At 39.2% G+C, this 26279-nt stretch overlaps 1 protein-coding gene across 1 annotated transcript; it reads left to right on the top strand.

Annotated features, from left to right (window-relative positions):
• Positions 1-2011: 2011 nt before the first annotated feature.
• Positions 2012-22177, top strand: Smp_210920 (putative ribosomal pseudouridine synthase; the record flags this gene model as incomplete). Its single annotated transcript, XM_018789144.1, has 7 exons — positions 2012-2423; positions 4991-5149; positions 7056-7100; positions 9386-9548; positions 14167-14317; positions 19444-19657; positions 21756-22177. The coding sequence occupies 7 exons, from the start codon at positions 2012-2014 to the stop codon at positions 22175-22177; spliced, it is 1566 nt and encodes a 521-aa protein (XP_018654616.1).
• Between the last annotated feature and the right edge of the window lie 4102 nt (positions 22178-26279).

Below are 26279 nucleotides of genomic sequence, written 5' to 3'. Positions count from 1 at the left end.
ACGAATCAATCGTTGGTCATCGGCTACCATAGGACTGCATCTCCTCAAGAATTGGCCCCCATATGGTAGCATATTCATGTATATATTGTAACAATGTGTTTAAGGTCGTAACTGTGTTTGGAGAAAATCGTATTTTGAAACCCCATGCATTTAGAGTCTTCAATCTCAATGTTTCTCAACATCTCCAAAACTTTAACACGGATCATGCTAACTTATCTTTATTGATTAGAAATTCTCTAAGTATTCATTCCCCAATTTGCTTAGAAACTGACTCTTCCAGGTTTTTGTTTCCAAACACTAATTACATATGAATTGTCTTTGTTACGAAGAGGGATTTCAACTACTAAATTCAAATCAAATGATCCATATATAACCATTTTCATTCCAGCCTCGATATTAATGTTATCACTTTTATTAGTTATTTAGGCAAAATTGATTTGTACGATACGAAAACCATTCAACAACAACCATTCTGCCCGACCGTTGCTGCTACCTTGACGTGGTGGTCGGGCTTGCGTATCGTAATGAACCAATCGAGCTATACTGGCTGGAACCATCGTTCCTCAAGGTCCTACCATGCCAGACAGATCGGTTGATGAGCGGTAAGACTAAAAGCAGCAAACTAAGGTCCGAAGGCAAAGTCGTACTGCTGACTGTACAGAGGTGTGATACAAAAACCATTCATTCTACTGGGTTATTCAATTATGTTATTATTTAGATAATCAAGTCAGAAGACAGCTTATCAGAACTGTGAGATATATATATATTAGCGTAATACATTTCGAACAATCTGGTCACACGTTTAATTATCAGATGTATGTATGAGGTGTGGTTTCGTATAGAAGTGCCAGAGGCGAGTTCTAAGGTTTTTTTGAAGCCTTCCCCATACAAAGTATCAAACTCACCTTAGGTAGTCAAAAACAGTTTGTTCTCACTTAGAACCTACCCTGGTAATCCTGATTTATTATCCAAAGCGATATCCACGTTGTTCTTTTTATTATCTCTGTTTACTCTTCAAACTTGTCCGGTTCAATCTTTCATTTGTCAGATAGAAATGTCCTTGCAAGCAAATATGTCATCAGATTATCATAAATGTATTGTATTAATACATCACACATTATGAACGTCTTATTGTTGTACTACATAAGTTATTTTCATAGTTGAAATCATGAGTCAATTGAAGCTAGACCACCATGGAAAACCTCATGATTTCAACTATGAAAATACTAAATTCTTCACAAAACCCCCCTCTGATCTATAATTATATGCTCACTAGTGACTGGCTTCAAGAAATATTTCCTTGAGTTCTAGTGGGAAGCAGTGGCCAGTGGAGTTCTACCAAGTCTGTTGTAGAGATATCAATTCACTGGATACAATTGGTGAACGGTCGCTCAAAATCGTGGATTGGTTGAAGTTAGACATTAACACCGTTGGATGCCGGCTCAGTGGTCTATCGATTAAGGGCTCCGGCTCGAGACTGGTGGTGGTGGGTTCGAATCTTGCGAGTGCGGGATCGTGGATGCGCACTGATGAGGAGTCCCATAGTAGGGCGAAACGGCCTTTGTCCAGTTCTTCCAGGTTTTCCCTGGTGGTCTAGGTTCAATTGACTCATGATTTCAACTATGAAAATACTAAATTCTCCACAAAAACTCCCTCTGATCTACATAAGTTAATCAACTTATTACTCGTGATACTATTACTACGTCTACTATTCTGGGATTTGACCTGACAATTTCATCTCTCTTTGCTAATGCGGTACGGCAACTTGACCTATGTACATACATACCAAGTTTTTACGTTGTGATTGAATGATTGACTGATACTTACTTACTTACTTACGCCTGTTACCCCTCGTCGAGGAGCATAGGCCGCTCACCAGCATTCTCCATCCAACTCTGTCCTGAGCCGATTGACTGATAAGCATATCAAATAGATTGTTTTGAATATGGTACGGAAAGGATTTGGCTAATCTTTTAATTTAATCCTTCCTTTTATTTCCTCACTCTTATTAATGTACACAGGTTCCACAGGATCTAATACAAATCCAATGGAAGATATCAGCTCAGTAGTTAACAATACTGTTAATCCATTGGTAATTTCACAGCATAAAGCTAGGATTGGTAAAAAGCATATTCCTCATCTTGCTTCTACTATAACTACTACTAATACACATACTGATATTACTTCGAAAAGTAATATAAATCTAAGAAAACAAGGAAAATTGGTCCATGGAACCAAAACTGTTCGTGTTGATCATAATGTACGCCGAAATAATAATAGTGATTCATTGAAATTTAACGAAAATGATGATGATGGTCATCATCACAATGATGGTCATCATCACGATGATGACGTTGAATATGGATCAGATGTAGTTAGAATTATCCGTCAAAGAACCAAGTTAAATTTGTACACTGGTACTAGTAAGTATTTTATTGTTGAGTTTATTGTTATGTATTGTGTAATGATTGATACATTTTTCGTGTACATATATGTGTACTTTAGTATTTAAGTGGCTTAATGTTAATTTCGCTGGGTGCTCACATGCATTCATTCTTTCTTACCCCCCCCCCCCAATTGCCCTGGTACGACCGAGAGTGAGGAGAGTCCGCTCTCCCTCTCGAAATACTCTCACATGGCCACGCGTATACAGCCTCTGACAGGGAATTCCTACTCATTGCCTTCTCGTGGCGGGGGTGTTGTTTACGAAATTGAGAGGACGAAATGCGAATGTCCGGCGCTTTAACCGGGTTGGTGGGTGTGGAGTGTCCACCTAGAGGAGTTGGAAAACCCTGATTCCAAACCAATGGTGCACATGGGCTGGCTCCAGTATCCTGAGGGAACAATTGGCGTATGAACCAGTTGTTGGTGACCGGCTACCATGGGACTGTATCTCCTCACGATGTTCCACTGCCTTGTGGGTTAGACCTTTAGGTCAAAGGCTCCGGGTGTGGCCGCCCCCTAGGAAAACCACCTGCTTCAGTTCAGGCACCTGTGCAGTATCACAGCCCTCACACAAGTCAAATGAGATTTGTGCGGTGCATATGTATCTGGTACCTCACTTCCTCTAAACTTTAATTTAAATGTTACTACTCAACTTTCATTCTACAATTTCGTTTGTTCTTTTTTTAGACCACGTTCCCTTTATTCAGCTTTTCATTTGATTTGCTTTTATATTCCTTTTCTCCATTTATCTTTGATAAGTCTTCTAACCGAACGCTAGATTGGGTTCTTAAGCACTTCTAGTACCCCCCCAGGCTAAATCTACACAGCAACTTGAATACGAGAAAAAAAGGCGCAAAATATGGAAGAAACCGCTTTACTCCAAAGGTTTGTTCCTGTACAGAAAGTTTAGGGTTTCTATGGTATTTTAGATGGCCTTGGAATCCCGGAGAATTCTGGAATGCTACTAAACATAGTAGTAGTATAGTAGTCATCCAATCAGAAACCCAACATGTGACTTTCCACTTTCTAGATATTTCTGGCAAAACTTTTAGTGAATGCTGATTGGGTAAGATTCTTCTCAGTGTTTTCAGAGCCTTTTTTGGATGTTTTTTCAAGAAGTTTTCTGGATCTCCCCAACAATCTGTCAGTCTCCCTCTCTCTCGCTACACTGCTGTGAGATGATACTATCCGGACTTATACACATTCGCGCTAGGTCCTATACTGACTAAAGATTGGGTAATATGGTTATTTTTGGAAGTGTTATGTTCTCTAAGCTGGATGATCTGATCATTTATTTAAGCATCCATTGTCTTTCTAGAAAACATTATCACCGCGACATACTTCACAAAGAAGTGAGCTATTAAAAGTTCTCTACAATCGACAAATATCTTATTCCATTGACCTGAACTCCTAGTTTTAATGTTATTTGTGTGATAAACTATCATTTGATATTGTCTACACACTGATTGACTAAACATTGGTCTAACATCCTCAGGGTCATTTTTAAGAGTCACTAGTGGTTGTCAGCAAAGTATGCAAACCGTTAACAATCCATCTATACGCGGATAAGAAAGGAAGGACAGGACTTTTTGGAAGGTTTTCCATATTCCCAAAATATAATCCTGTTTATGTAGTAACAGCAATGACCCTAAAGACGTAAAATCTAACACCAAAAGCGAGAACATCCATTCAGAATTTAGCAGAGGTCAGGGTGGTAATATAAGTTAGGATTTATTAAAGGACTTGCTTATTCATCAGTACTACAATTTACCAGTAGTAGAGGAAAACTAGGTAATTTTAATAAACGGGTTGTGGGTAGCAGTAGAATCCAAGATACACGTCTCGTCCTACTTGGGACTCTTCATCTGAATGTATCTCCACCCCAGTATTGATGTCCATATTGGAGCTCGAACACTGTCCAAATGACCACTAATTTTTTTCAACGGAATTAAATCATTCCACTGTCAATATCTTTAGTTGAGTTTTAATCCGTATTTAGAGCGTCAGGTGTTTGGTTGAAGTCTCAATGTGAATATCCACACTAAAATATGGCACATATAATCATCTGACGAGTCTTATTTTGGGATGAAACACGCGTGCTAGATCCTAATCAGATCACAATTCAGGTGTGTATATGTTATATCGCGAACTTAGATTTCTTAGTCGGTCGCGTAACACTTGAGCACTCGAACGCCAGAACCCTCCCAAGTCACAAATCAGAAGACAGAAGACAAGTAGAAGGAATGTTATTCCAAACAGTGTCGATTATGGTATAAAATTGTTAGGTATTTATAGTTTTTAATAGAAACGAAATCATCATTATAGTTAGCCAATCCGCACACAGGGACTTATCAGCATTGTCCAATAGGGAAGCTATACGTAGTAATTCTAGAATATTCTTCCAAAAGCTGATTGGATGGAATATGTCGGGCTCCTTCTGAGTTTTCTCAACTTCACCTGTGGACCATCCTCACAGTATATATCTTAAACGTGATTATACTATTTCAATGATAAATACATTTTATTTTCGGGTTACTTTTTTTAGCCTTAGATATACCATCCAATAAATCGACATCGACATCGATTCCAGAAAAATTGGATAGTCAAGGATATCGTATCCCGGATGAAGATCCATATAAATTTGATTTATTAACTGAAGAAGAAGCTGCAATGGTATTGTATAAATCAATTATAGAAATAAGAGGTTTGTCAAATAAAAGTCGCAATTTATAACTAATTTCACTTTTTGTTTTCTCTATTCCTAAAGTGGACACGGAGAGTCCACCTAAGGGAGTTGGAAAACCCTCATTCCAAACCAGTGGTGCACATGGGATGGCTCCAGTATCCTGAAGGAACAAATGGCATATGAACCAATCGTTGGTCACCGGCTGCCATGTGACTGCATCTCCTTACGATGCTCCATTGCCTTATGGATCAGACCTTTAGGTCAAAGGGTCCGGGTGTAGTCCCCTAAGAAAATCACCTGCTTCAGTTTGTGCACCTGTGCAGTATCACAGCCCTCACACAAATCGAATGAGATTTGTGAGACGCATGTTTATCTGGTGCTTTTTGTACCAATATTTATGTGTCTAAATAAATAAATAAATTCCTAAAGTTACTTATGAGTAATAACTGACTGAGCAGCTTTGAGGATGGATTACCGATATTCGAGGAGTCGTTAGAGGCATGAACTTCAATCAAGTTGACTGTTAACAAGATGGAATTTCAATGGTTGCATATTTAGTGCAATTTTGAATCGAAATATCCTGATTAGTGCATTTCAGCCAATCAGCTTTAGTGGATAGATCGATAATATATTAGAAACTTGTGTTAACTATATATCCCGACCGTTGCTGCTACCTTGACGTAGTGGTCGGGCTTGCCTATCGTGATGAACCAATCGAGCTATACTGGCTGGAACAATCGTTCCTCAAGGTCCTACCATGCCAGACAGGTCGGTTGATGAGCGGTAAGACTAAAAGCAGCAAACCCAAGGTCCGAAGGCAAAGTCGTACTGCTGACTGTCCAGAGGTGTGACAGCAGTAAGGTGTTTCCTTCAGACAACCAGCATAACAGCGATTCTGCCTTCTCACAAGGAGAGGTGGGGTTAGAAAAGGTCGACCCTAAAAATGCACACCTCGCCTTATCCCACGGATCTCCTTCTCCGTCGGTAAGGTCCTTTGAAGAACGGAGCTAACACGTCAAAAATCCCCCACAAAAAGGCCGTGCGTGACTCAAGCAGTTGTCCCTTGGGCACTGCGGTCTAGCTCCCAGGTTGTTAAGACCAGCAGTAATCCAACTTCTTTCTCAGGTCCTTCAAGAAATACCCTTCCACGGTGTGGCCAGCCGGGAAGTGATATTAGTCCTCATACCCGTAACTGCACACGAGACCAAGTTGGTCACTTTCAAGTTAACTATATATAAACCCTTTTGTTTATTTTATTCTTTCCGTTTATTTGAGATATTTCTTGTTTCACTCTTATCCCTGTTCTGATTTGGAACTAGCCGAATAAAGTTCAATCCCATTGGGATGACAGACAAGTGAGAACATAACGTCCAATTCGAAACAATTATTGTCGTTGATATAGTCAGTGTATCTATTTATAACCAATTGACCGAAATTATTAATATAGACCATTACATTCCAATTTCTTACTGGTAATGTGCAGTATAGTAGGTAGAAACTTAGGTACTTGAAATCCCCTTAGATATATTAACCAATGTCATTACTGAGCCTCTCTATCTCACTACCTACTTGATTGACTATGACCAAATACATTTGTTTCACTGGAACTCGAAGTCAGCAATATGACATTATCTGCGTTATATGGTTGGGGGTCACCTGTCGGAAACCTTACATGACCTAGGTTACGTGCCAGTTAGCTCCCATTAGTAAGGTGTATCTAGAATCGTTTAGGGGACTAATGTTTCCCTATAGGAGTGGAACCTACAGTACTACTTAGCATTACAGTTTGAGATGTTACCGCCGAACTATTCAGATCTGAACTGATCTCCTGTCTATGCAAGTTTTTTTATAGTTTAAAAATAATCATTCTCACTATTTCAAACATTACTTTTTATTCTTTTTTCTTTTATAAAATCGGAAATAGAAAATGTGATCGCTCTGAATAAACCACGTGGAATAGCATCTCAACGTAAGTCCATTTATCTGTTTATACAAATTTCATAGGTGTTTTTTCTCAGAAAGTAATCATATTTAAACCCAAACTTTGCTAATCTTTCTCTCCGTTGGGATAAGTTAACATCGCTGCAGATGCTGATTGTCTAAGGCAAACATCTTACTCCCATCACACTCCACTACAGTCTTCAGTACGAATTCGACCTTAAACCTTTAGTCTGCCATTTTTAGTCTTACTGTTCTCCAGAAGATGGAGTCCCATGGGAGATGGTGACGGACAATTGGTTCATACACCATTTGTTTCCTCAGGATACTGGAGCCCATGTGCACCATTGGTTTGGAATATGGGTTTTCCAACTCCCCCAGGGTAGACCTTCTGTTTTTTGACGGACCGCAAAGAACAAAACTCCATCAAAACCATCCACTTGAGCTATAAATCTTCTCCACCATCTCAAGATCATCTGTATCCACCAACTCAGTTAAAGCGTCGGACATTCGCTTTTCTTACTCTTGATTCCGTGAAGAACAGTAATGCCATGAGAAGGCAGTGAATAGGACTTTCTTAACAGTGGCTATATACGCGTGGCTATATAAAAGTATTTCGAGAGGAAGAGCTGATTTTCCCCGCCCTCCACCATACCAGAGCATTTGGGGGCAATGGGGGTGTTTTCAGCACAGGGGCTTCGGACCCAGAATCTTCGGTCTCATGCGCGGATACCCAACCTCTGGACCATTAAGCCGTCATTTGCTAAACTAATAATATTTTTATTATATCCAAGTTATATATATACATATATAAATATATTTACTGGATAATATTTATTAATAAAACAAATGATGATTGTCTACTGTTCGAAATAAAGAAGTGAGATAGTCGGTACTGGTGACAAGAAGACACTGAGTTAGCATGGAAATGAGGCTAGTGATGAAATTCTTACGAGAACCCATGCCGTATCATCAATAAGTGTCTCCAAAAAAGTCAATCTTTCTCACCGACCCCAAGAGGGCTGGAAGGGGCACCACGAAGAGTACAACTTCACGTTTATCAAGTCCTTGATTTGGATTTAATCTTTTTGATAGTCAGTTCATTCGGCTAGTAAACAGTTGTTTTTTTAACTGTTGATCCCTGTTTAAGATATATATCATAAACCGCATAGAGTCTGGCATGGGTGCATTGGCTCAAAGTGTATCAGCACAAGATGGAAGTATTAAGACAAATCCCGGACTAGTAGAGACACCAACAGTACGTCCATTAGCAGTAAAAAAACATTAAACAAAAAAATATGATTTAGGATGAATAAATGTGCAGAATGAAATGTATAAGGTAATTTTAAAATCAAAGATCTGAGAAAAGACATGGAGCGAACGAATCTACACTATTATGACCTAATCTGAGTCGTGTCACACAACATCTCAAACCAATGGCTCAATACAACAGTCAATGAATGATTTCGTGGACTAATACTACACTTTAGTTTGACCGCCCTTAGGTCTTTTCCCACATACTCCCTCCCAAGCGAGAATTACATATTAAGGCAAGGTAGACAGTAATTCGAGATAATTAGCATATATCTTGACTACCTCAGTGGATAAAAAACTTGAAACCTCATCAACTATCTTTACCCAGTTCTCTGCTTCTAATTTCAGCATTATTTACCTGCTAGTCTTATTATTATTTGAACACATAAATATTGGTACAAAGAAGCACCAGATACATATGCGCCACACAAATCTCATTTGATTTGTGTGAGGGCTGTGATACTGCACAGGTGCCCAGACTGAAACAGGTGGTTTTCTTAGGCGGCCACACCCGGAGCCTTTGACCTAAAGGTCTGATCCACAAACAAGGCAGTGAAGCATCGTAAGGAGATGCAGTCACATGGTAGCCGGTCACCAACGATTGATTCATACGCCATTTGTTCCTTCAGGATACTGGAGTCAGCCCATGTGCACCATTGGTTTGGAATCAGGGTTTTCCAACTCCTCTAGGTGGACACTCCACACCCACCAACCCGTTTAAAGCGCCGGACTTTCGCTTTTCGTCCTTTCAATTTCGTAAACAACACCGCCACGAGAAGGCAGTGAGTAAGACTTCCCTGACAGAGGCTATATACACGTGGCCATGTGAGAGCATTTGGAGAGGGAGAGCGGACTCTCCCCACTCTCGGCCGTACCAGGGCATTTGGGGGAACCTGTTAGTCTTAGAATACATGAATAATGATTCGAAGGCATACATATATGTATCCATTATGCCATCTCAAAACATTGCTTACTTGTATATATATATATATTTTTTTTTAGCTGGAGCTGATTGTAAACATAATATTGTTGATTTATTACCGCGTATTGAATCATTAATAAGAAAACGAAATCATCATGGAAAAGGTGAAGAAAAATACATTGGTGAATTGTCAACTGTTCATCGATTAGACAAAGATTCCAGTGGAATTATACTAATAGCTAGGTAAGCAAAGTATAGATATATATGTATCCTGAAATGTTAGTCTACTGAAGTTCACTCATTAAACTTTCAACCATGTAGTTAGCGGGTTTGAATCACCACTAAACCACATCGGTCTAGACAAATAGTAGTACTAGTAGTGGTATCATTACCTCTCCATTCATACAGTTTCTTCTTTGTATCATACAATTGATTCGTATTTCCTTCTCTTGTAGCTCTTTCCTTTGCTGTTGCTAGGTCTTCTACGTATTTTCATCTGTTGGCTTCAATGCTCCTCTTAACTCTCTAGTTCGATCCTGTGTATTCGGCGTGTGTCTTGAATTTCTCTACTCTTGTTCGGCTGTCGTTAATTGGTGCTTTCTTGTTCTTTCTTCCTTCCTTGAATTTTGCACAGGGTGTCAATAGTGATCTATTCTTTGTGCTGGTGCTTCTTGGGACCTAGCACTTCCTGTCACGTCTCTATAGTAGTTTCTCATTTGTAAGGATTTTTAGGGGTTGGAACCTATTGTTGTGAGGTATCTTTGTTATGACTGTTCAGTTGTTATGATTGCGTCAGCAATTGTTATGTCTTGTCGTCGCTAGTTATTGTGTCGGAATCGCTTAATACTTATGTTTGTAAAACGAAGAACTACTGCAATTCCCACGATGCGAAGTAAGAACACCAAGACTGGTAAAAATGAAGATTTATTAACTTCCAAACACGACGACGACCCCAGTTGGAAATACACTCATTTATATATTTATTGTATACTCGTTTCGATTATGAATTCGGATGAAATCACATATAGAGCATACTACAAGTTACAACAAATCACATTCTGAGTGTTATGATGAGCATAGTTCATGTTAATTTGAAACAAGAACATCGTATCTTGAACAAACACATCACCATGAGTTGGTGATCTGAGGATATATCAGCTTCTGTCTTTGTTTGTTCATCTTCCATGAACCTTCTGTATTTTTTATTGATGCAGATATGATCGATCTTGTTCTGTGTAATGTAGTCCAGTGAAATCCATGTACTTGTGTGTATACGTTCATGAAGGCAAACGATGTCACCTTTAACCATATTGTTGAAAACACTTAGATTTCCCGGTTTCTCAACATTCTCGTTCCTTTCTCCCATTCCATGTTGTCCCATGATGTCTTCATACTCGGTGTCGTCCATGCTGACCTTGAAATTCAGGTCTCTCATCAGCGTAGTCAGGTCCTTTCCTGAGCATTACTTTACCCTCGACCACAGCTCCTCGTAAAACTGGTTTTTATCGTCTCCACTGCTATTACTGGTGGGCGCATATCACTGAATAAAATTTATTTTTAGCCTCTTCGTTGCTTCAAAGGATGCTTTGATGATTCTGGATCCATGAGATTCCCATCCCTAAAAGTGTTATACGTACTTGTTCGGACAACAGCATCAGTGCGACAACTTCTTTTGTGTGAGAAGCAGTTTCTTCCTCATGACCAGAGTAGCATCTCTCGAAACTATTCTTTTCCGTCCAGCTTGCGTCCAATGGACTTCACTTATTCCGAGAACCGCCAAGTTGTGTCTTTTCATCTCCTAGCTGTTCAACTGGTCCTCCCAGTCTCATACATTGTACGAACGTTCTATCAACCTATATTATTTGTTACCCTGATTATCAGAGAGGGACATCATCGGCTTCGTGACTTCTTGGCTTTCATCATGAGGCGCGTCATAAAACTCTTCTAAGTGAAGACCCTTCATCTTCCAAGTGGAATTGTGAACGGCTAAAGTGATTTTTTCCGGCTAGTTTTTTTTAGCTAGATTCTTTTGTTTAGGCTGAGATTTCTAACCATATACCCAACCTTCCTCATCTATCTAGGCTTGGAACAGACAGTAACCCCAAAGCAGCTTCAGGTGGAGTTGCATTTATGCATATTACACCGATTAATGGTATAGATATTACAATTTAATTGAATATTAGTTGTGAACAGGGTAGCTCAACGGTAACATCTTTGATTATGACATGGGTTCAAATTCCATGAACATCGTTAGTACTCTCATAATTGTATATGTATCTTGCCAACTGACAATTGCCAGTTTGTTTGACATTTATGCCTAGGGCTTCCTGTCAATCATCTACAACCATTTCGTATCAAGCATCTGGATTTAAAATTATAAGTAGGCTAAATAAGCATAACGTTTGTCACTATCATTCAGTGATCAATTAATATAACTGTCTCAGTTTTATAGGAGAACAGCGTTTCGAATTGGTCATTAGTTACAGGTTCATGAAACTGGTTGAACCAGGTTCGAATCCTCTCTCGCGTTTACTTTTCGATCATACCAAGTTGGAACGCCCTCCACTTATCTACTTTGATTCATGCATTTATTTCAAAATCCCTTTACACACCGCTTAAAATAATAGTACATTGATAAACTTTTATTTGACTACTAACTTGTTATGTACAAAAAAGGCAGCATTATAATCACATGTAAACTTGTTTGACCCATATACCGTTGATTCATTGATTTGGTATATAAAGAACCTCTGGGAAGACTTGTTAGTGATTGATGAACTGATCAACGGACACTAGAATTGTTTGTTTCATATGAAAGTTATAATCGGTCTACCCTGTAAACAGCATGTTGTGTTTGTATGGTCAAATGTTTGGGGTCCACGTGATATTTTCCTGTTTTGTTTATTCGAATATTCATAGTTGGAATCATGAGTCAATTGAAGCTAGACCACCAGGGAAAACCTGGAAGAACTGGACAAAGGCCGTTTCGCCCTACTATGGGACTCCTCATCAGTGCGCATCCACGATCCCGCACTCGCAAGATTCGAACCCACCACCACCAGTCTCGAGCCGGAGCCCTTAATCGATAGACCACTGAGCCGGCATCCAACGGTGTTAATGTCTAACTTCAACCAATCCACGATTTTGAGCGACCGTTCATCAATTGTCTTCAGTGAGTTGATATCTCTACAACAGACTTGGTAGAACTCCACTGGCCACTGCTTCCCACTAGAACTCAAGGAAATATTTCTTGAAGTCAGTCACCAGTGAGCATATAATTATAGATCAGAGGGGGTTTTGTGAAGAATTTATTATTTTCATAGTTGAAATCATGAGTCTGGTAGATCCTGGGTTCGAATTTCGCTCGCGAGGCGGGACCATGGGTGCCCACTGCTGAGGAGTCCCATAATAGGACAAAACGGCCATCCAGTGCTTCCAGGTTTTCGATGGCGGTCTAGCTTCAATTGACTCATGATTTTAACTATGAAAATACTAAATTCTCCACAAAACCCCCTCTGATTTATTCGAATTTCTCATACCAAGGTTGTTGTGATTTTTTCTGATAGTCTCTTCAATAAGACCTTCTCATACATCCAGCGTAACTGTACACAAACATATATAACATTTATATGCACTTGGTACGCACACATACCAATAAGAGACTGATCAATTGCAGTCCTAAACATTAATGGGAAGATTCAAACATACATTACTAAGTGAATTTCAACTTCGCCCGATCGTACATGCTATTGGCTATCAGGAATCAGTCGCTAAGTGAATAACGCGATGGCGTTTGAAGCGAAAAGTACTGGATTCAAGTCCCATAGTGAACATCAACTCTGAGATGCAGGTACATCCAGTTGATGATGAGTCCCGAATGGGATGAAACGCTCTTTGTCCTGGATTGCGCTGCCAGCCAGGTTTTTATGAGGTTTTACCATTCGAATAAGAGTAATTATTCAAAGACAGTGATAATCAAACAGACATATCGAAATTTTTTTCTTGAAAAAGGTCAAGTTTTACAAGTGTAGTTCAGAGCTTTGTAGTTAATCTGACTGTTTTATGATCCGAAAAACATTGAAACAATTTTTAATTAGTGTCTTTCATGTATAACAGAAACTATTCCAATGTTTTCACAGTTGAAATCATGAGTCAATTGAAGCTAGACCACCATGGAGAACTTGGAAGCACTGGACGGCTATTTCGTTCTATTATGGGACTCCTCAGCAGTGAGCATCCACGATCCCGCCTCGCGAGCGTGTTTCGAACCCAGGACCTACCAGTCTCGCGCCAGAGCACTAAACCGATAGACCACTGAGCCAGTGTTTACTATATATTATTTATTTATTTAAACACATAAATATTGGTACAAAAGAGCACCAGATAAATATGCGCCTCACAAATCTCATTTGATTTGTATGAGGGCTGTGATATTGCCCAGGTGCCCAGACTGAAACAGGTGGTTTTCTTAGGCGGCCACACCCGGACCCTTTGACCTGAAGGCCTAGTCCACAAGGCAGTGAAGCATCTTATGGAGATGCAGTCCCATAGTAGTCGGTCACCAACGATTGATTCATACGCCTTTTCTTCCCTCAGGATTCAGGAGCCCATGTGGAGCATTGGTCCTCTCAATTTCGTAAACAACACCCGGGGTGCGAGAAGGCAGTGAGTAGGACTTCCTTGGCAGAGGCTATATATTCGCGTGGCCATGTGAGAGTATTTGGAGAGGGAAAACTGACTCTCTTCACTTTCGGCCGTACCAAGGTATTTGGGGGCTTACTATGTATTGATTTATCTCTCTTGTAATACTATCAATAATATTCATAACTATTTGTCATTTACATTATTTTCTATTTATAAGAAATAAAGATTCTGCATTAAAACTTCAAGAAGCATTTTCAAGACGTTGGATTAAAAAAGATTATTTATGTATTACTGTTGGTATACCAAGATCCGATTATGGTTATATTCAATTACCATTAGTTGAACGGAATTTCAATGGAATTCGTAAAGTAAATGAATGGTTTTCTTGTTCTTCTTTTCTATAAATAAATAAATAAATAATCTATTCACAATTTATTCCTGATAAAGTTTCTTTCCAACTACGTCAGTCAGTCAGTCAGAATGTAGAACTTCGTACGTATCAGTTCGAGTTGCCATATCACATTAGCACAGAGATGAAGAGTTGTCGATTTAAATCCCATAGTGGTAGATGTACTTACTTACGCCGCCAACCAGCTTTCTCCAACCCACTCTGTCCTCCACCTTCCTTTCTAGTTCTATCCAATTGTTGTTGATTCTTTTTATATCTGTCTTCATTTCTCGGCACAATGTGTTCTTTGGTCTTCCTCTTCTCCTTTGACCTTCAGGATTCCATGTGAGGGCTTGTCTTGTGACACAATTGGGTGATTTTCTCAAAGTGTGCCCTATCCACTTCCAGCACTTCTTCCTGATTTCTCCCTCCGCTGAAATCTGGTTTGTTGTCTCCCACAGTAACTTGTTGCTGATAGTGTCTGGCCATCGGATCCGAAGTATTTTGCGTAGACAACTGTTAATAAACATCTGTATCTTCTGGATGATGGCTTTCGTAGTTCTCCACGTCTCGGCTTCCTACAGTAGAGCTGTCTTGACATTTGTATTGAAAATTCTGATCTTGGTGTTTCGGTCGACAACTGTTTTGAGTTCCAGATATATTTCAATTGTAAATATGCTGCTCTCGCTTTACCGACCCACACCACATCTGCATCAGATCCAATGTGTTCATCAATGATCCTGCCCAGATATGTAAAGGTTTTCACATCCTCTAAAGCTTCTCCGTCAAGTGTAATTTGATTGGTGCATGTTGTATTGTATCGGAGAGTCTTGCTTTTCCCTTTGTTTATATAGTGGTAGAAGTAGTAAGATTATAAGCATAATGTGAAAGATTAGGATTTGAAGATGTTATTGAAGGAGTATAATCCAATGAAATAAATTTGGAGAGAAAAAAAAGATAGAGACATAAAGAATTCAGAAGATTAGAATTTGGTAGAACACAAAGAGTGGATGCACCTTCGCTTGTTTTTTGCAAATACTAACTTTAAGCATAAGGAAAAACATCTTTTGACATGGTGACCCCCTGAATTCGTCCCAACGCTGGACTCAACTAGATCATATCGCTATCAGCCACCGATAGAGGGGCTCGATAGAAAACTGTCGCTCATTCTGGAGCTCTAGTACGAGCACGTATCTGTCTGCGTCTTACTGGACGTAGGAAAAACACTGCAGCGAAACCTCTTAGGGTTCTACTTAATGATAGGCAAACTAAGAATATATCTCAGGAACAACTAGAAAAAACAGTTAGGCAGTCATGTAAGTTGTATCCACCCCGAGGCAGCGTGGAATGACATCTTACTACGTATCAGGTATCTCTCTGAAATTAGCTGTAAAACTTAAAAAAAATTATTTCATTTTTAAATCTAATTGACGGACATCAAGATACATTTCAAAGATTAGACCAAGATTAGTATTATTACTGAATGTTGCATTGAATTGTGTAAGTAAACATAGACTACCACTTGGTTAGGATGGATTACACAAGCTCATTTTAACTAATAATGATTGTAGTTGTTGGGGATGTCAAATCCCCCGGAACTTACTTGGTAAATGGCTTAATTCTGTAATTTTATTTTGAAAATTTGAATTTCTTTGTTTCCGCACCAAAAGCGCTCTTTTCACCTTCGAGTCGAATTTCCCACTTGTAAAATATCTTAAACGCTATTGGTCCGTTGTATCTTTGAGTGTGTGCTATTTTGTAATCCTGCCCAGGGACAATTTATTGCTGTATATATACGTTTGATTTTTTCCCCTTACGATTGCTGTGCTTCTGGCTGCTACGGAATATATTTTCCCCCGTTTCCAACTTGAACTTCTTACTCTAGTTAGCTGGGTCTGGGACGCATCAGAATAGTAGCTAGCTTATCGGTCTTTGGTCGCAAGTCTTTGTTCCGTTCGTTAACTAGTGAATTCGAAACGCTTCAGATATAGCAGTAGTACATTAGTTGATATATTTATGCCTTTTATTATGTTAATTGTTTGTTTTTGCCCTCTAATCATGTATATAATCGATGGCATCAGAGATTAAAGTCACTAACTTCTAGTCTGAGCCATGTTGGTAGATGCAGACTATCTGGTTGGGGTCCGCGTGACTATCGTAATCAATGGTCGGAGACTGTGTGTGACATGGCTCAGAATCGATCACAATGGTGTAGGTGTATACAATCTTTGTCTTCCCTTAAACCTTGAGATTAAAATTGCTTCATATCTTTCTTCCTTGCTATACTATATCCTTATATACAACCTTTCTTTTCTATATTACCACCACTAACTTAACTACTTCCATGAATTCGGTGTTCATCTTGTTGTGCTAACGAGATATGGCAACTTGGACCGATGCATATATGTGCCTGGTCCTACGTTTTAGCTGACTGACTGACTAACCACTAATACTGTTAGTGAACTAGAACACAAGCTGGGATAATCGAATGTATTTGAATAGTAAATCCACAGAACGTCTTAGTAAAATTTGGGAATCATACAGTAAATACTTCATTTACAAAATGTCAATCAATTGTCTCAGACTTCATTGTTCTTCCATTTTCACACCAATCACTCTCTGTTCACGTTCTCTTTCCTCCGATCTTCATAACCTTCTACCTCCAGGCATTTCACTTTCGACTGATGATATATACTACTTATATCTGTCAACATCAGTGGCACACACCGCTATACTGTTAACCGGGTTTATATTGAGATGAATGTCATTCTTAATCAATATTGTTTAATTAAAAACAAATAAACACTTTCATTGTTATTATAATATGTCATTTTTATTAAGATTATTATCTGTTCTTATCAAGATAACATTAGAAGAGGATCATCAGTTAAGATTGCCGTCAGATATTGTCCAATAGAAGTAATTAAGATGTTTATTTAGTTATGAAGTTGTTCGCCCCCAAATGCCCCGGTACGGCCAAGAGTGGGGAAAGTCAACTCTCCCTTCCGAACGCTCTCACATGGCCACACGTTTACAGCCATTGTCAGGAAAGTCCTACTAACTTCCCTCTTGCGGCATCACTGTTGTTTACGGAATTAAGAGTAAAGAAAGCGAGTGTTTGGTGCTCTAACCGGATTTGGTGGATATTGAGGATCCACCTAGGAGAGTTGGGAAACCCTCATTCCAAACCAATGATGCACGTTGGCCTCAGGATTCTAAAGGGACAAATGACGTACGAACCAATTTTTGGTGACTGGCTACTATGGAACTACGTCTACTGCCTTGTGGATTAGTTCTTCAGGTCAAAGGTTCTGGGGTGTAGCCTCGTAAGAGGACAACCTACTTCGGTTTGGGCACCTGGGCCCTACGAGTTGTAGATTCATTCCGGGACTTCGATAACTCATCTCTTAGTTAGTCACTTATTGGATTATACACTGGAAAAACCTAAATGGATCACATGTCATTCGAAAGATCGTATACCGTCATAAGGCCACATGTTTGGTTAGAAATCCACTCATCCGTGAGTTTGTAGAATTATGGTCTACTTTGTTATTAGTTACTGCCTTAATAATAGACCTAATCCTAAAATTGTAGATTTTTCATGATGTAACTGTCTAACCTATAAAATCTTACGTGGAAGTCACATCATTGTCTGCATCGATTCATCGTATCGTAACAATCTCCTATTTATGATGGAGAACACATTTAGGCTGGAGATAGAACAATATATTTAATGTGAATAAGAGGTATAGCGTAAACAAGATTGATCATGCCTGCAAGGCCTAGTCATGTCATTCGATTAATTTGAATTAATGTAATCCTCCTTTCCCGCCTTTTCCATTATTGGGTTTTTCTCCGCGTTAAATGTTGAATATCTATTTTCCCCGTCGTCTCTTGTTCGGTTATGAGAATTGTGTGCTTAAGACTCAATGCTACTATAAGTTCTTATGAGTAAACAAATTATTAACCCATCCGAAATCACCACCCATTATCTCTCTTCAGTAATCCTGTTTCTTATGTTTATACTTGAGTTATATTCATTATGATCGTAGTTTTGATAGTCTAGCTTCTTGTTCACCTTTAGTCTTCTTGCTAGGCATAGCGTTGTAAAAGGCTTGGATAAATCAGCATGTCAAACATAAAATTAGCGTAGGGAGGTCTCGCGCGCGGACATTTAACCTCTAGACCACTGGGCCGGCCGGCATCCAAATGGTGTGATTGTCTAACTTTAATCAATCTATGACATTCGCCACTGTCCACTATTGTCTTCCGTAAGTTACTATCTCACAACAGATACAGTTGAACTCCACTGGTCACAGCTTTCCGATTCAACCACAGGAAATACCTTTTGATGTCAATCACTAGCGATCACATGATGATTATTATTATCAGAAAGAGAAAACCTGGAAGCACTGGACGATGGTTTCGTCCTATTATGGGACTCATCATGACTCATGAATTCAACTATTAAATTACTAAAATCCCCACAAAACTCCCTTCTGATATTTATTTATTTATTTAAACACATAAATATTGGTACAAGGGAGCACCAGATAAATATGCGCCGCACAAATCTCATTTGATTTTTGTGAGGGCTGTGATACTGCCCAGGTGCCCAGATTGAAGCAGGTGATTTTCTTAGGGGGCCACACCCGGAGCCTTTAACTTGAAGGTTTAATCTACAAGGCAGTGGAGCATTGTGAGGAGATGCAGTCCCATGGTAGCCGGTGACCAACGATTGATTGATACTCCATTTGTTCCTTCAGGATACTGGAGTCAGCCCATGTGCACCATTGGTTTGGAATCAGGGTTTTCCAACTCTCCTAGGTGGACTTTCGGTGTCCACCAACCCGTTTAAAGCGCCGGACATTCGCTTTTCGTCCTCTCAATTTCGTAAACAACACCCCTGCCACTATGAGAATGCAGTGAGTAGGACTTTTGTGGCAGAGGCTATATATTCGCGTGGCCATGTGAGAGCATTTCGAGAGAGAGCGGACTCTCCTCACTCTCGGTCGTACCAGGGCATTTGGGGGCACCCCATTCTGATAATGATGTGTATTAGTTATTTGTTTTTTCTTTTCATTGCCTCTTTTATTATTTTTTTAGATGTGTACTCCTCAACTAAATCGTCGTCTACAAGAATTAACTTGTAAACAAACACAATTAGATATAGATAATGAAGCAAATGAATATGATGTAACCGATGCTTTCACTGTACTTTATGATAAAATGCGTACAAATAATAATCAACCGACAACTTGGTATAATTTAATAGATAAACAAAATAATGCTGCATTAATGCTTTGTTCTACATTGACTGGTTTGTTTTTTGATTTTTATACATTGCTTAATTCTATAAAGGTATTGTGTTTTATATGGTTTACCTTGTCTTCATGATATATGGTTTGTTTAGATCGACAATGTGCAGCAGCCTCTGCATCGATATGCCTCTACATTCATAAAGAAAAAAGCAAGGTTCTCAAATACAACACAGAGAACACCAATCCAATCATACTTGATGGCGAAACTCTGGAAAAGGTGGAAACATTCACGTACCTGGGAAGGATCGTTGATAAACAAGGAGGATCGGATGCAGATGTAAAGACGAGGATTGGCAAAGAAAGGACAACAGTTCTACGATTGAACAACATATGGAACTCAAAATAACTGTCAACTAATTTCAAAGTGAGAATCTTCAATACGAACGTCAAGACAGTCAGTCCTACTGTACGGAGCTGAAATATGGAGAACTACTACATCCATCGTCAAGAAGGTACAAGTATTTATAAATAGTTGTCTTCGTAAAATACTCAACATTCACTGACCGGATACTATCAGCAACAGCGTTTTATGAGAGAGGACAAACCAGCTTCCAGATGAAGAGGAAATTAGGAAAAAACGTTGGAAGTGGATAGAATATATATTAAAGAAATCACCAATGTGCATTACAAGGAAATCCCTAACTTGGAATCCGGAAGGGAAACGGAAAAGAAGGCCAAAGAACACATTACTCCAAGAAATAGAAGTAGATATGAAAGAGATGAATGTAAACTGGAATGAACTGGAAAGGAAGGCTCAAGACAGAGTTGGATGGAGAATGCTGGTGAGCGGCCTATGCTACTCGACGAGGGGTAACAGGCGTAAGTAAGTGAACCCTGTAGACCAATATGTTATCGCGGGTTTGAATCTCATGAGCCGGATCGTGGATGTGTACTATTAAGGAGTTCCATATTAGGATGAAGCAGCGGTCCATTGTTTCCAATTATTCCATAGTGCTCTAGCTTTAATTGACTCAAAAATTCAACTGTTAAATTATGTTTGTATATATTGACTTGACAGTGAAAATGTTGGACTACTACTATTTCGACTTGATCAGTTAAAAAGTAATGGCTATCATTTCGAGAAAAGACAATTTTCCAGTGCATGCTAGTGTTCTAGTTGACCACAGATGTCTTAGAAATATTTCTCACATCTGATGGGATCACCGGGTAAGTAATAGTAAGGTTAGACACAGAGTGTTAGGGAATGATGGTAAATCAGTTGATGAGGTGATGAATCTTCATCGACTGAGATGGTTAGGCCACGTGTTACGTATGCCTGAACACCGATTACCACGACGCGCTATGCTGACTAGTGTAGGGGATGGTCGGAAGAGAGTTAGGGGCTGCCAAACCAAAACGTGACATCAGTGCTTGGAGTCACTAACTTATAGTCTGAGCCATGTTGTTTATTTATTTATTTAAACACATGAATATTGGTACAAGGAAGCACCAGATATATATGCGCCACACAAATCTCATTCAACTTGTGTAAGGGCTGTAATACTGCCTATGTGCCCAAACTGAAGTAGGTGGTTTTCTTAAAGGACCACTCCTGGAGCCTTTGACCTAATGGTCTGATCCACAAACAAGGCATTGGAGCATCGTGTGGAGATGCAGTCCCATGGTAGCCGGTGACCAACGATTGATTGATACTCCATTTGTTCCCTCAAGATACTGGAGCCAGCCCATATGGATCATTGGTTTGTAATTAGGGTTTTCCAACTCCCCTAGGTGGACACTCCACATCCACTAACCTGGCTAAAGCGCTATATGTTCGCTTTTCGTCCTCTCAATTTCGTGAACAACACCCCGCCACTGTGAGAAGGCAGTGAGTAGGACTTCCCTGACAGAGGCTATATACGCGTGGACATGTGAGAGCATTTGGAGAGGGAGAGCCGACTCTTCTCACTCTCGACCGTACCAGGGCATTTGGAGGCTTTTGTTAGTCATTAGGTTTTGAATTTTCATGCAACAATCTAACAACATCCATCCTAAATCTGTTACATTAGGATGGTTTCTTTCTATCATTATGTGTTCTTATTTAAATATCACACTTTCTACACATTGTCTTATCATCTTTCTATTTATTTTTTCTAGGTATAAAACATCAAATTCGAGCTCATTTAGCATTTGGTTTACACACTCCTATACTTGGTGATCATAAATATTCTCATGCAGAATATTTAGCACCACAACGTTTACCAAAATCTTTATTAGAAGTTTTAAATATTAGACAATCTAAAGTTCGTTATATTGGTTTACATTTACATGCTTTAAGTTTACATCTTCATATACCACCATCATCATCCTCATCGTCGTTGTCGTCTTCTACTAATAATGAAGGATTTTTTGATTTTATTCGATCATTTGAATATTCGCATAGTAATAATACTATGGCTAAGAATAAATTTATAAGAAATCCTCTTAAATTTAGTGCTCCATTACCTAATCACTTTCAAAGGAATTTAAAACGTATTGGATTAAAATTACCATATTATTTAAAGTATTTACATGGATAGTTTGTTTCATAGGATTATATATGTTATTACTTAATAGTTTTATATATGTATTTGATTCTTTTGTACATTGTATTATAAACAAACATATACAAGTAAACTTGTGTTTGTCTTTTGGTGCCCACAAATGCCCTAGTACGGCTGAGAGTGAAGAGAGTCCTCTCTCCCTCTCGAAATCTCCTCATATGGCCACGCGTATATAGCCTCTGCCACAGAAGTCCTAGTCGCTGCTTCTGCATGGCATTACCGTTGTTTACGAAAGTGAGAGGACGAAAAGCGAATATCCAGCGCTTTAACCGGGTTGGTGGATGTGGAGTGTCTACCTAGGGTAGTTGGAAAACGTTTATTCCAAACCAATGGTGCACATGGGCTGGATCCAGTATCCTGAAGGAACAAATGGCATATGAATCAGACTTCCAAGATAAGTGAAGTTGTCGACTACTTCGCTCCCTATCCTTAGTTCAGGTGTGAATGCAGGCCAGTCTTGAAGCAACAATTAACATTTAGGTGAGGAGAAACGCATCCCAAACATCCTGGCATTATTACTCAGTTCTAACAGTGCTCTAAAACCTGACGTATAGTCAATATGTGGTTGATAGAGCCACGACCAAGTCTGAAGTCAGCCTGATTTTCTCGTGTTTGCAGTTCACGAGTCTTATTATTGAGGCAAGTATTTTAGATGTTATCTTAGTCATACTAATCCCTCCCTGGTTATCGCATGATGGTTTTGACCCCTTCTTATATTTTGGGACAATAAGTGATTGTGCCCAGTCGAATGTGATTACGTTCAACTCCCAGATTTTAGCCAGAAAGTATACCACAGTACTGTAGTGCAGACTTGACTGTTCATGTTAGAAATTGTTATTTATGAGCGTTACAAACAATGAGGAACACAACGTGCTTAAAACCCCAAAAATGGTCAAGGTTCGTGATGATCCCCTGATTATCATGATCCTTAAGGGCGCTCTGACCTTCGTCTCAGTTTACAGAACGAAATCGACAGAACGCTATCGAAAAATTTAAAAACGAAGCTCAAACGTCTCAAATTGAACCACTATCGGTCACAAGACTTGCCTCAGGCAAGAACAACTAACACTTAGATCATTCGAAACTTCTTCGCTTAACGCTTCCTAGAAGTGCTGACGTACTGGCCAGCCACTTGATGAAAATGCAATGTGATGTAAGTGTTTATGTATCACGGACGAGTCTCTCGAGGCGATTTTTCTCGGGAAAATTATCATTGCACAAGACATCCAAGGAAACGGGGACACAATTACTGTAGTCTACGATACCCAAGATTGGAAGCTGAAGAATATATTGCTTCATCAAGTGCTTTGATTAGCTAGGATTCTAGACCCCGGAAAATAATGATAACTTTCCGTTCTCCTTAAATGGTGGCTGTCACTCTTAAGGCATTTTGTGCCAACATAAGCCGTTTATCAACTCTAATCTTCATGTATCTGGACCGGCCATAAAAATAATTTAGCGACATGTAATGAATGGGGTAAGCATTCAATACAGTTAGGGGTCATAAGCAAAAGATTGACAAGGTCAAAATGTGATATAAAGAGAATGAATAAATCTGTCTGTCCGGAAGTTAGAAGAACCCAGATGAGCTTGACACTGTAATGTGTTTACGATGTCAAATGGCTCGAAACAGTTGGATACAGGTAGTGAAATTTTATTTCCTGGGTTATTCATCATCAATCCCATCACATTATCACATCATACACGATACCGACTATCACATATACAATAAAACAAACACTCACAATCACAGTAATTCATCATCATCATCAAAAACAACAAAAACATTAACACAACCACCAAGTCACACTCTCCACATTATCACTCCGTCCTGTGTTACTTTGACAATTCTTCTAATTATTCATTCACAACACTGACCAGTCACAGTCCTTTGCCTAGTCCCACTCACAGACAACAAAATTGTATCGAGTGTTGATATTGATGAATAAGTTTTGTGTGACCGGGCGGTCTAAAGCGCTGCATCGGGCACCTCCTTCGAGCGGCGTCCGTTCGAATCTCACCACTGACATACTTATTCAAAACCACTAACATCACACTATCACATACATACTACCACAAACACACAGTCACAGCCAAACATCATCACAGTCATCAACAGGAAGTACTACTGCAGTGAACAGAACACGACTGGGGACAATCCAATGTATTTAAGCACAAAATTACTGACTATCTCACTAAATTCTGATAACCATACAACAAACAGTAAATTTGCAAAATAACAACCAATGGTCTCAATCTTCACTGTTTCTTCTGTAAATATCAGTTCATCTTCTCTAAATCCATTGTTCATGCATTTTCCTACGAATTGCACTTCATTTCAGTTCTTTCATTATCGATCTTCTGCCAAAATACATTTTATGACTGACCCTCACCAGATACTACTTATATAGATATAAGTAGACCACACTACTACTACTAGTAGTACTAATTATATCTATATAAATTGTATTTATGGCGAGGCAGGAATAGAATGTCTGGCAGCAGCAGCAGAAATTCGTGAATTTCCAGGAGCAAACAACACAAACAGAAAGCCACTGCTATTGAAATGAAGAAACAGTGAATTGTGAGACGATTGATTGACAATTGCAAAAGAACAATCACGTTTAATTGATATTTTGCAAACCAAGTATTTACTATTTTTCTCTCACAATTTACTAACACATTCTGCAATTTTTACTTCAAATACATTAGCTTGTCCACAGTCGTGTTGTTGTTCTACAACTACAACTACAGCTACAACTACAACTACAGCTACAACTACAACTACAGCTACAACTACAACTACAACTACAACTTTCGTGCCTATAGGTAACCCTCGTGCTATTGATAGAAGAAACCAGAGAAGTAGTGAATAGGTCTTTATTTCGATCTTCGCGCAGTCACAGTGGAGCGTGGGATTATCTGTTCAGACAAACAAAGGCTCTCAACATTCCATATAAGATAGTAGGGAATATAACGCTTACAAAAGGTAAGGAAGTGAATGAATACTTGAACAATACTGTTTTAGCATATGCTTGGTTGTTTGGGGTCAACTCTTAACCAACCAACCTGAGCTGTTACATTAGCTTCCCCCTAGAATCGACTTCCGTAGGAACGTCGGTTCGATTAACCTATCTATCGATAACACCTTCGTTCTATTTCTCATCCCAAGGCGAAATTATCAACTCGCTCACTATTTGACTTACAATCAGTTACGACTAACGCTTTCAATGATAGTCCATGGATGTCTCTTCATTTACCAGCTTGTCATCTTTGTAGCATGTGATCTTTTCTACAACTATCGCTGACGGTTTGCTGCGTGCTTTCAAGAGAAAGTGTGAGAATGTGGAATAAGAATATCTGAGGAAGTGCCGCGAGCGGGCTACCCAACACCATGTTGGTGAGGTACGATTTTTCCATGCTCAGACCGGCTATCAGGTGTTTACTCACCTGCCTCTTGAGTCGCCCTCAAGTAAAAAGTAAAGAAGAGTCTACTTCAAAGGTAATGGTGAAAATCAAGCAAACCTGAAGAACTGCTCCACTGCCTGCATAAAATAATAAGATACAAAATGGAAATACATAAATGCAATTGATAATTGTTCCGTTCATGTAAGTGCTTGGCCTCCAGAACGGATTGGTATTCTGGAAGGAAATAAACATAGTGTAGATATCTTGTGTACGAAGAACCATGAAAACAGCAACAAAACAAAACAAAAAACTCTTTTGTAATGCGTATATGTAAAAGGGTGAACTTGCTAGAAGTTGGACTCTTTAACAAAATCGATCAAGTGCATGACCTTGAGCCGGTGATGACCGCTTTTTACAACTAGGTGCGTAACCAAGGGTGCATCAGAGTAATCCACAAAACGGAAACGAATATACGGTTAAGAAGCAAAAAATTGTGTTGAGTATGCGGATCAAGTACAGTTGTGTCAAATACTCTTTTTACGTTATTATTAAACCGAGAAAAAAAGTATATATATAAGCTATTGACATAACATGTCTTTTTTATAACGCTAGTGTTAGGTTCCAGGGTTTTGTATGGGCCACTTAATAATAATTGGTTTAACGTTAACAT

Source organism: Schistosoma mansoni, chromosome W, assembly GCF_000237925.1.
Source record: "Schistosoma mansoni strain Puerto Rico chromosome W, complete genome".
In the NCBI taxonomy this organism is placed as follows: domain Eukaryota; kingdom Metazoa; phylum Platyhelminthes; class Trematoda; order Strigeidida; family Schistosomatidae; genus Schistosoma; species Schistosoma mansoni.
This window is presented reverse-complemented; position numbering and strand designations above follow the sequence as displayed.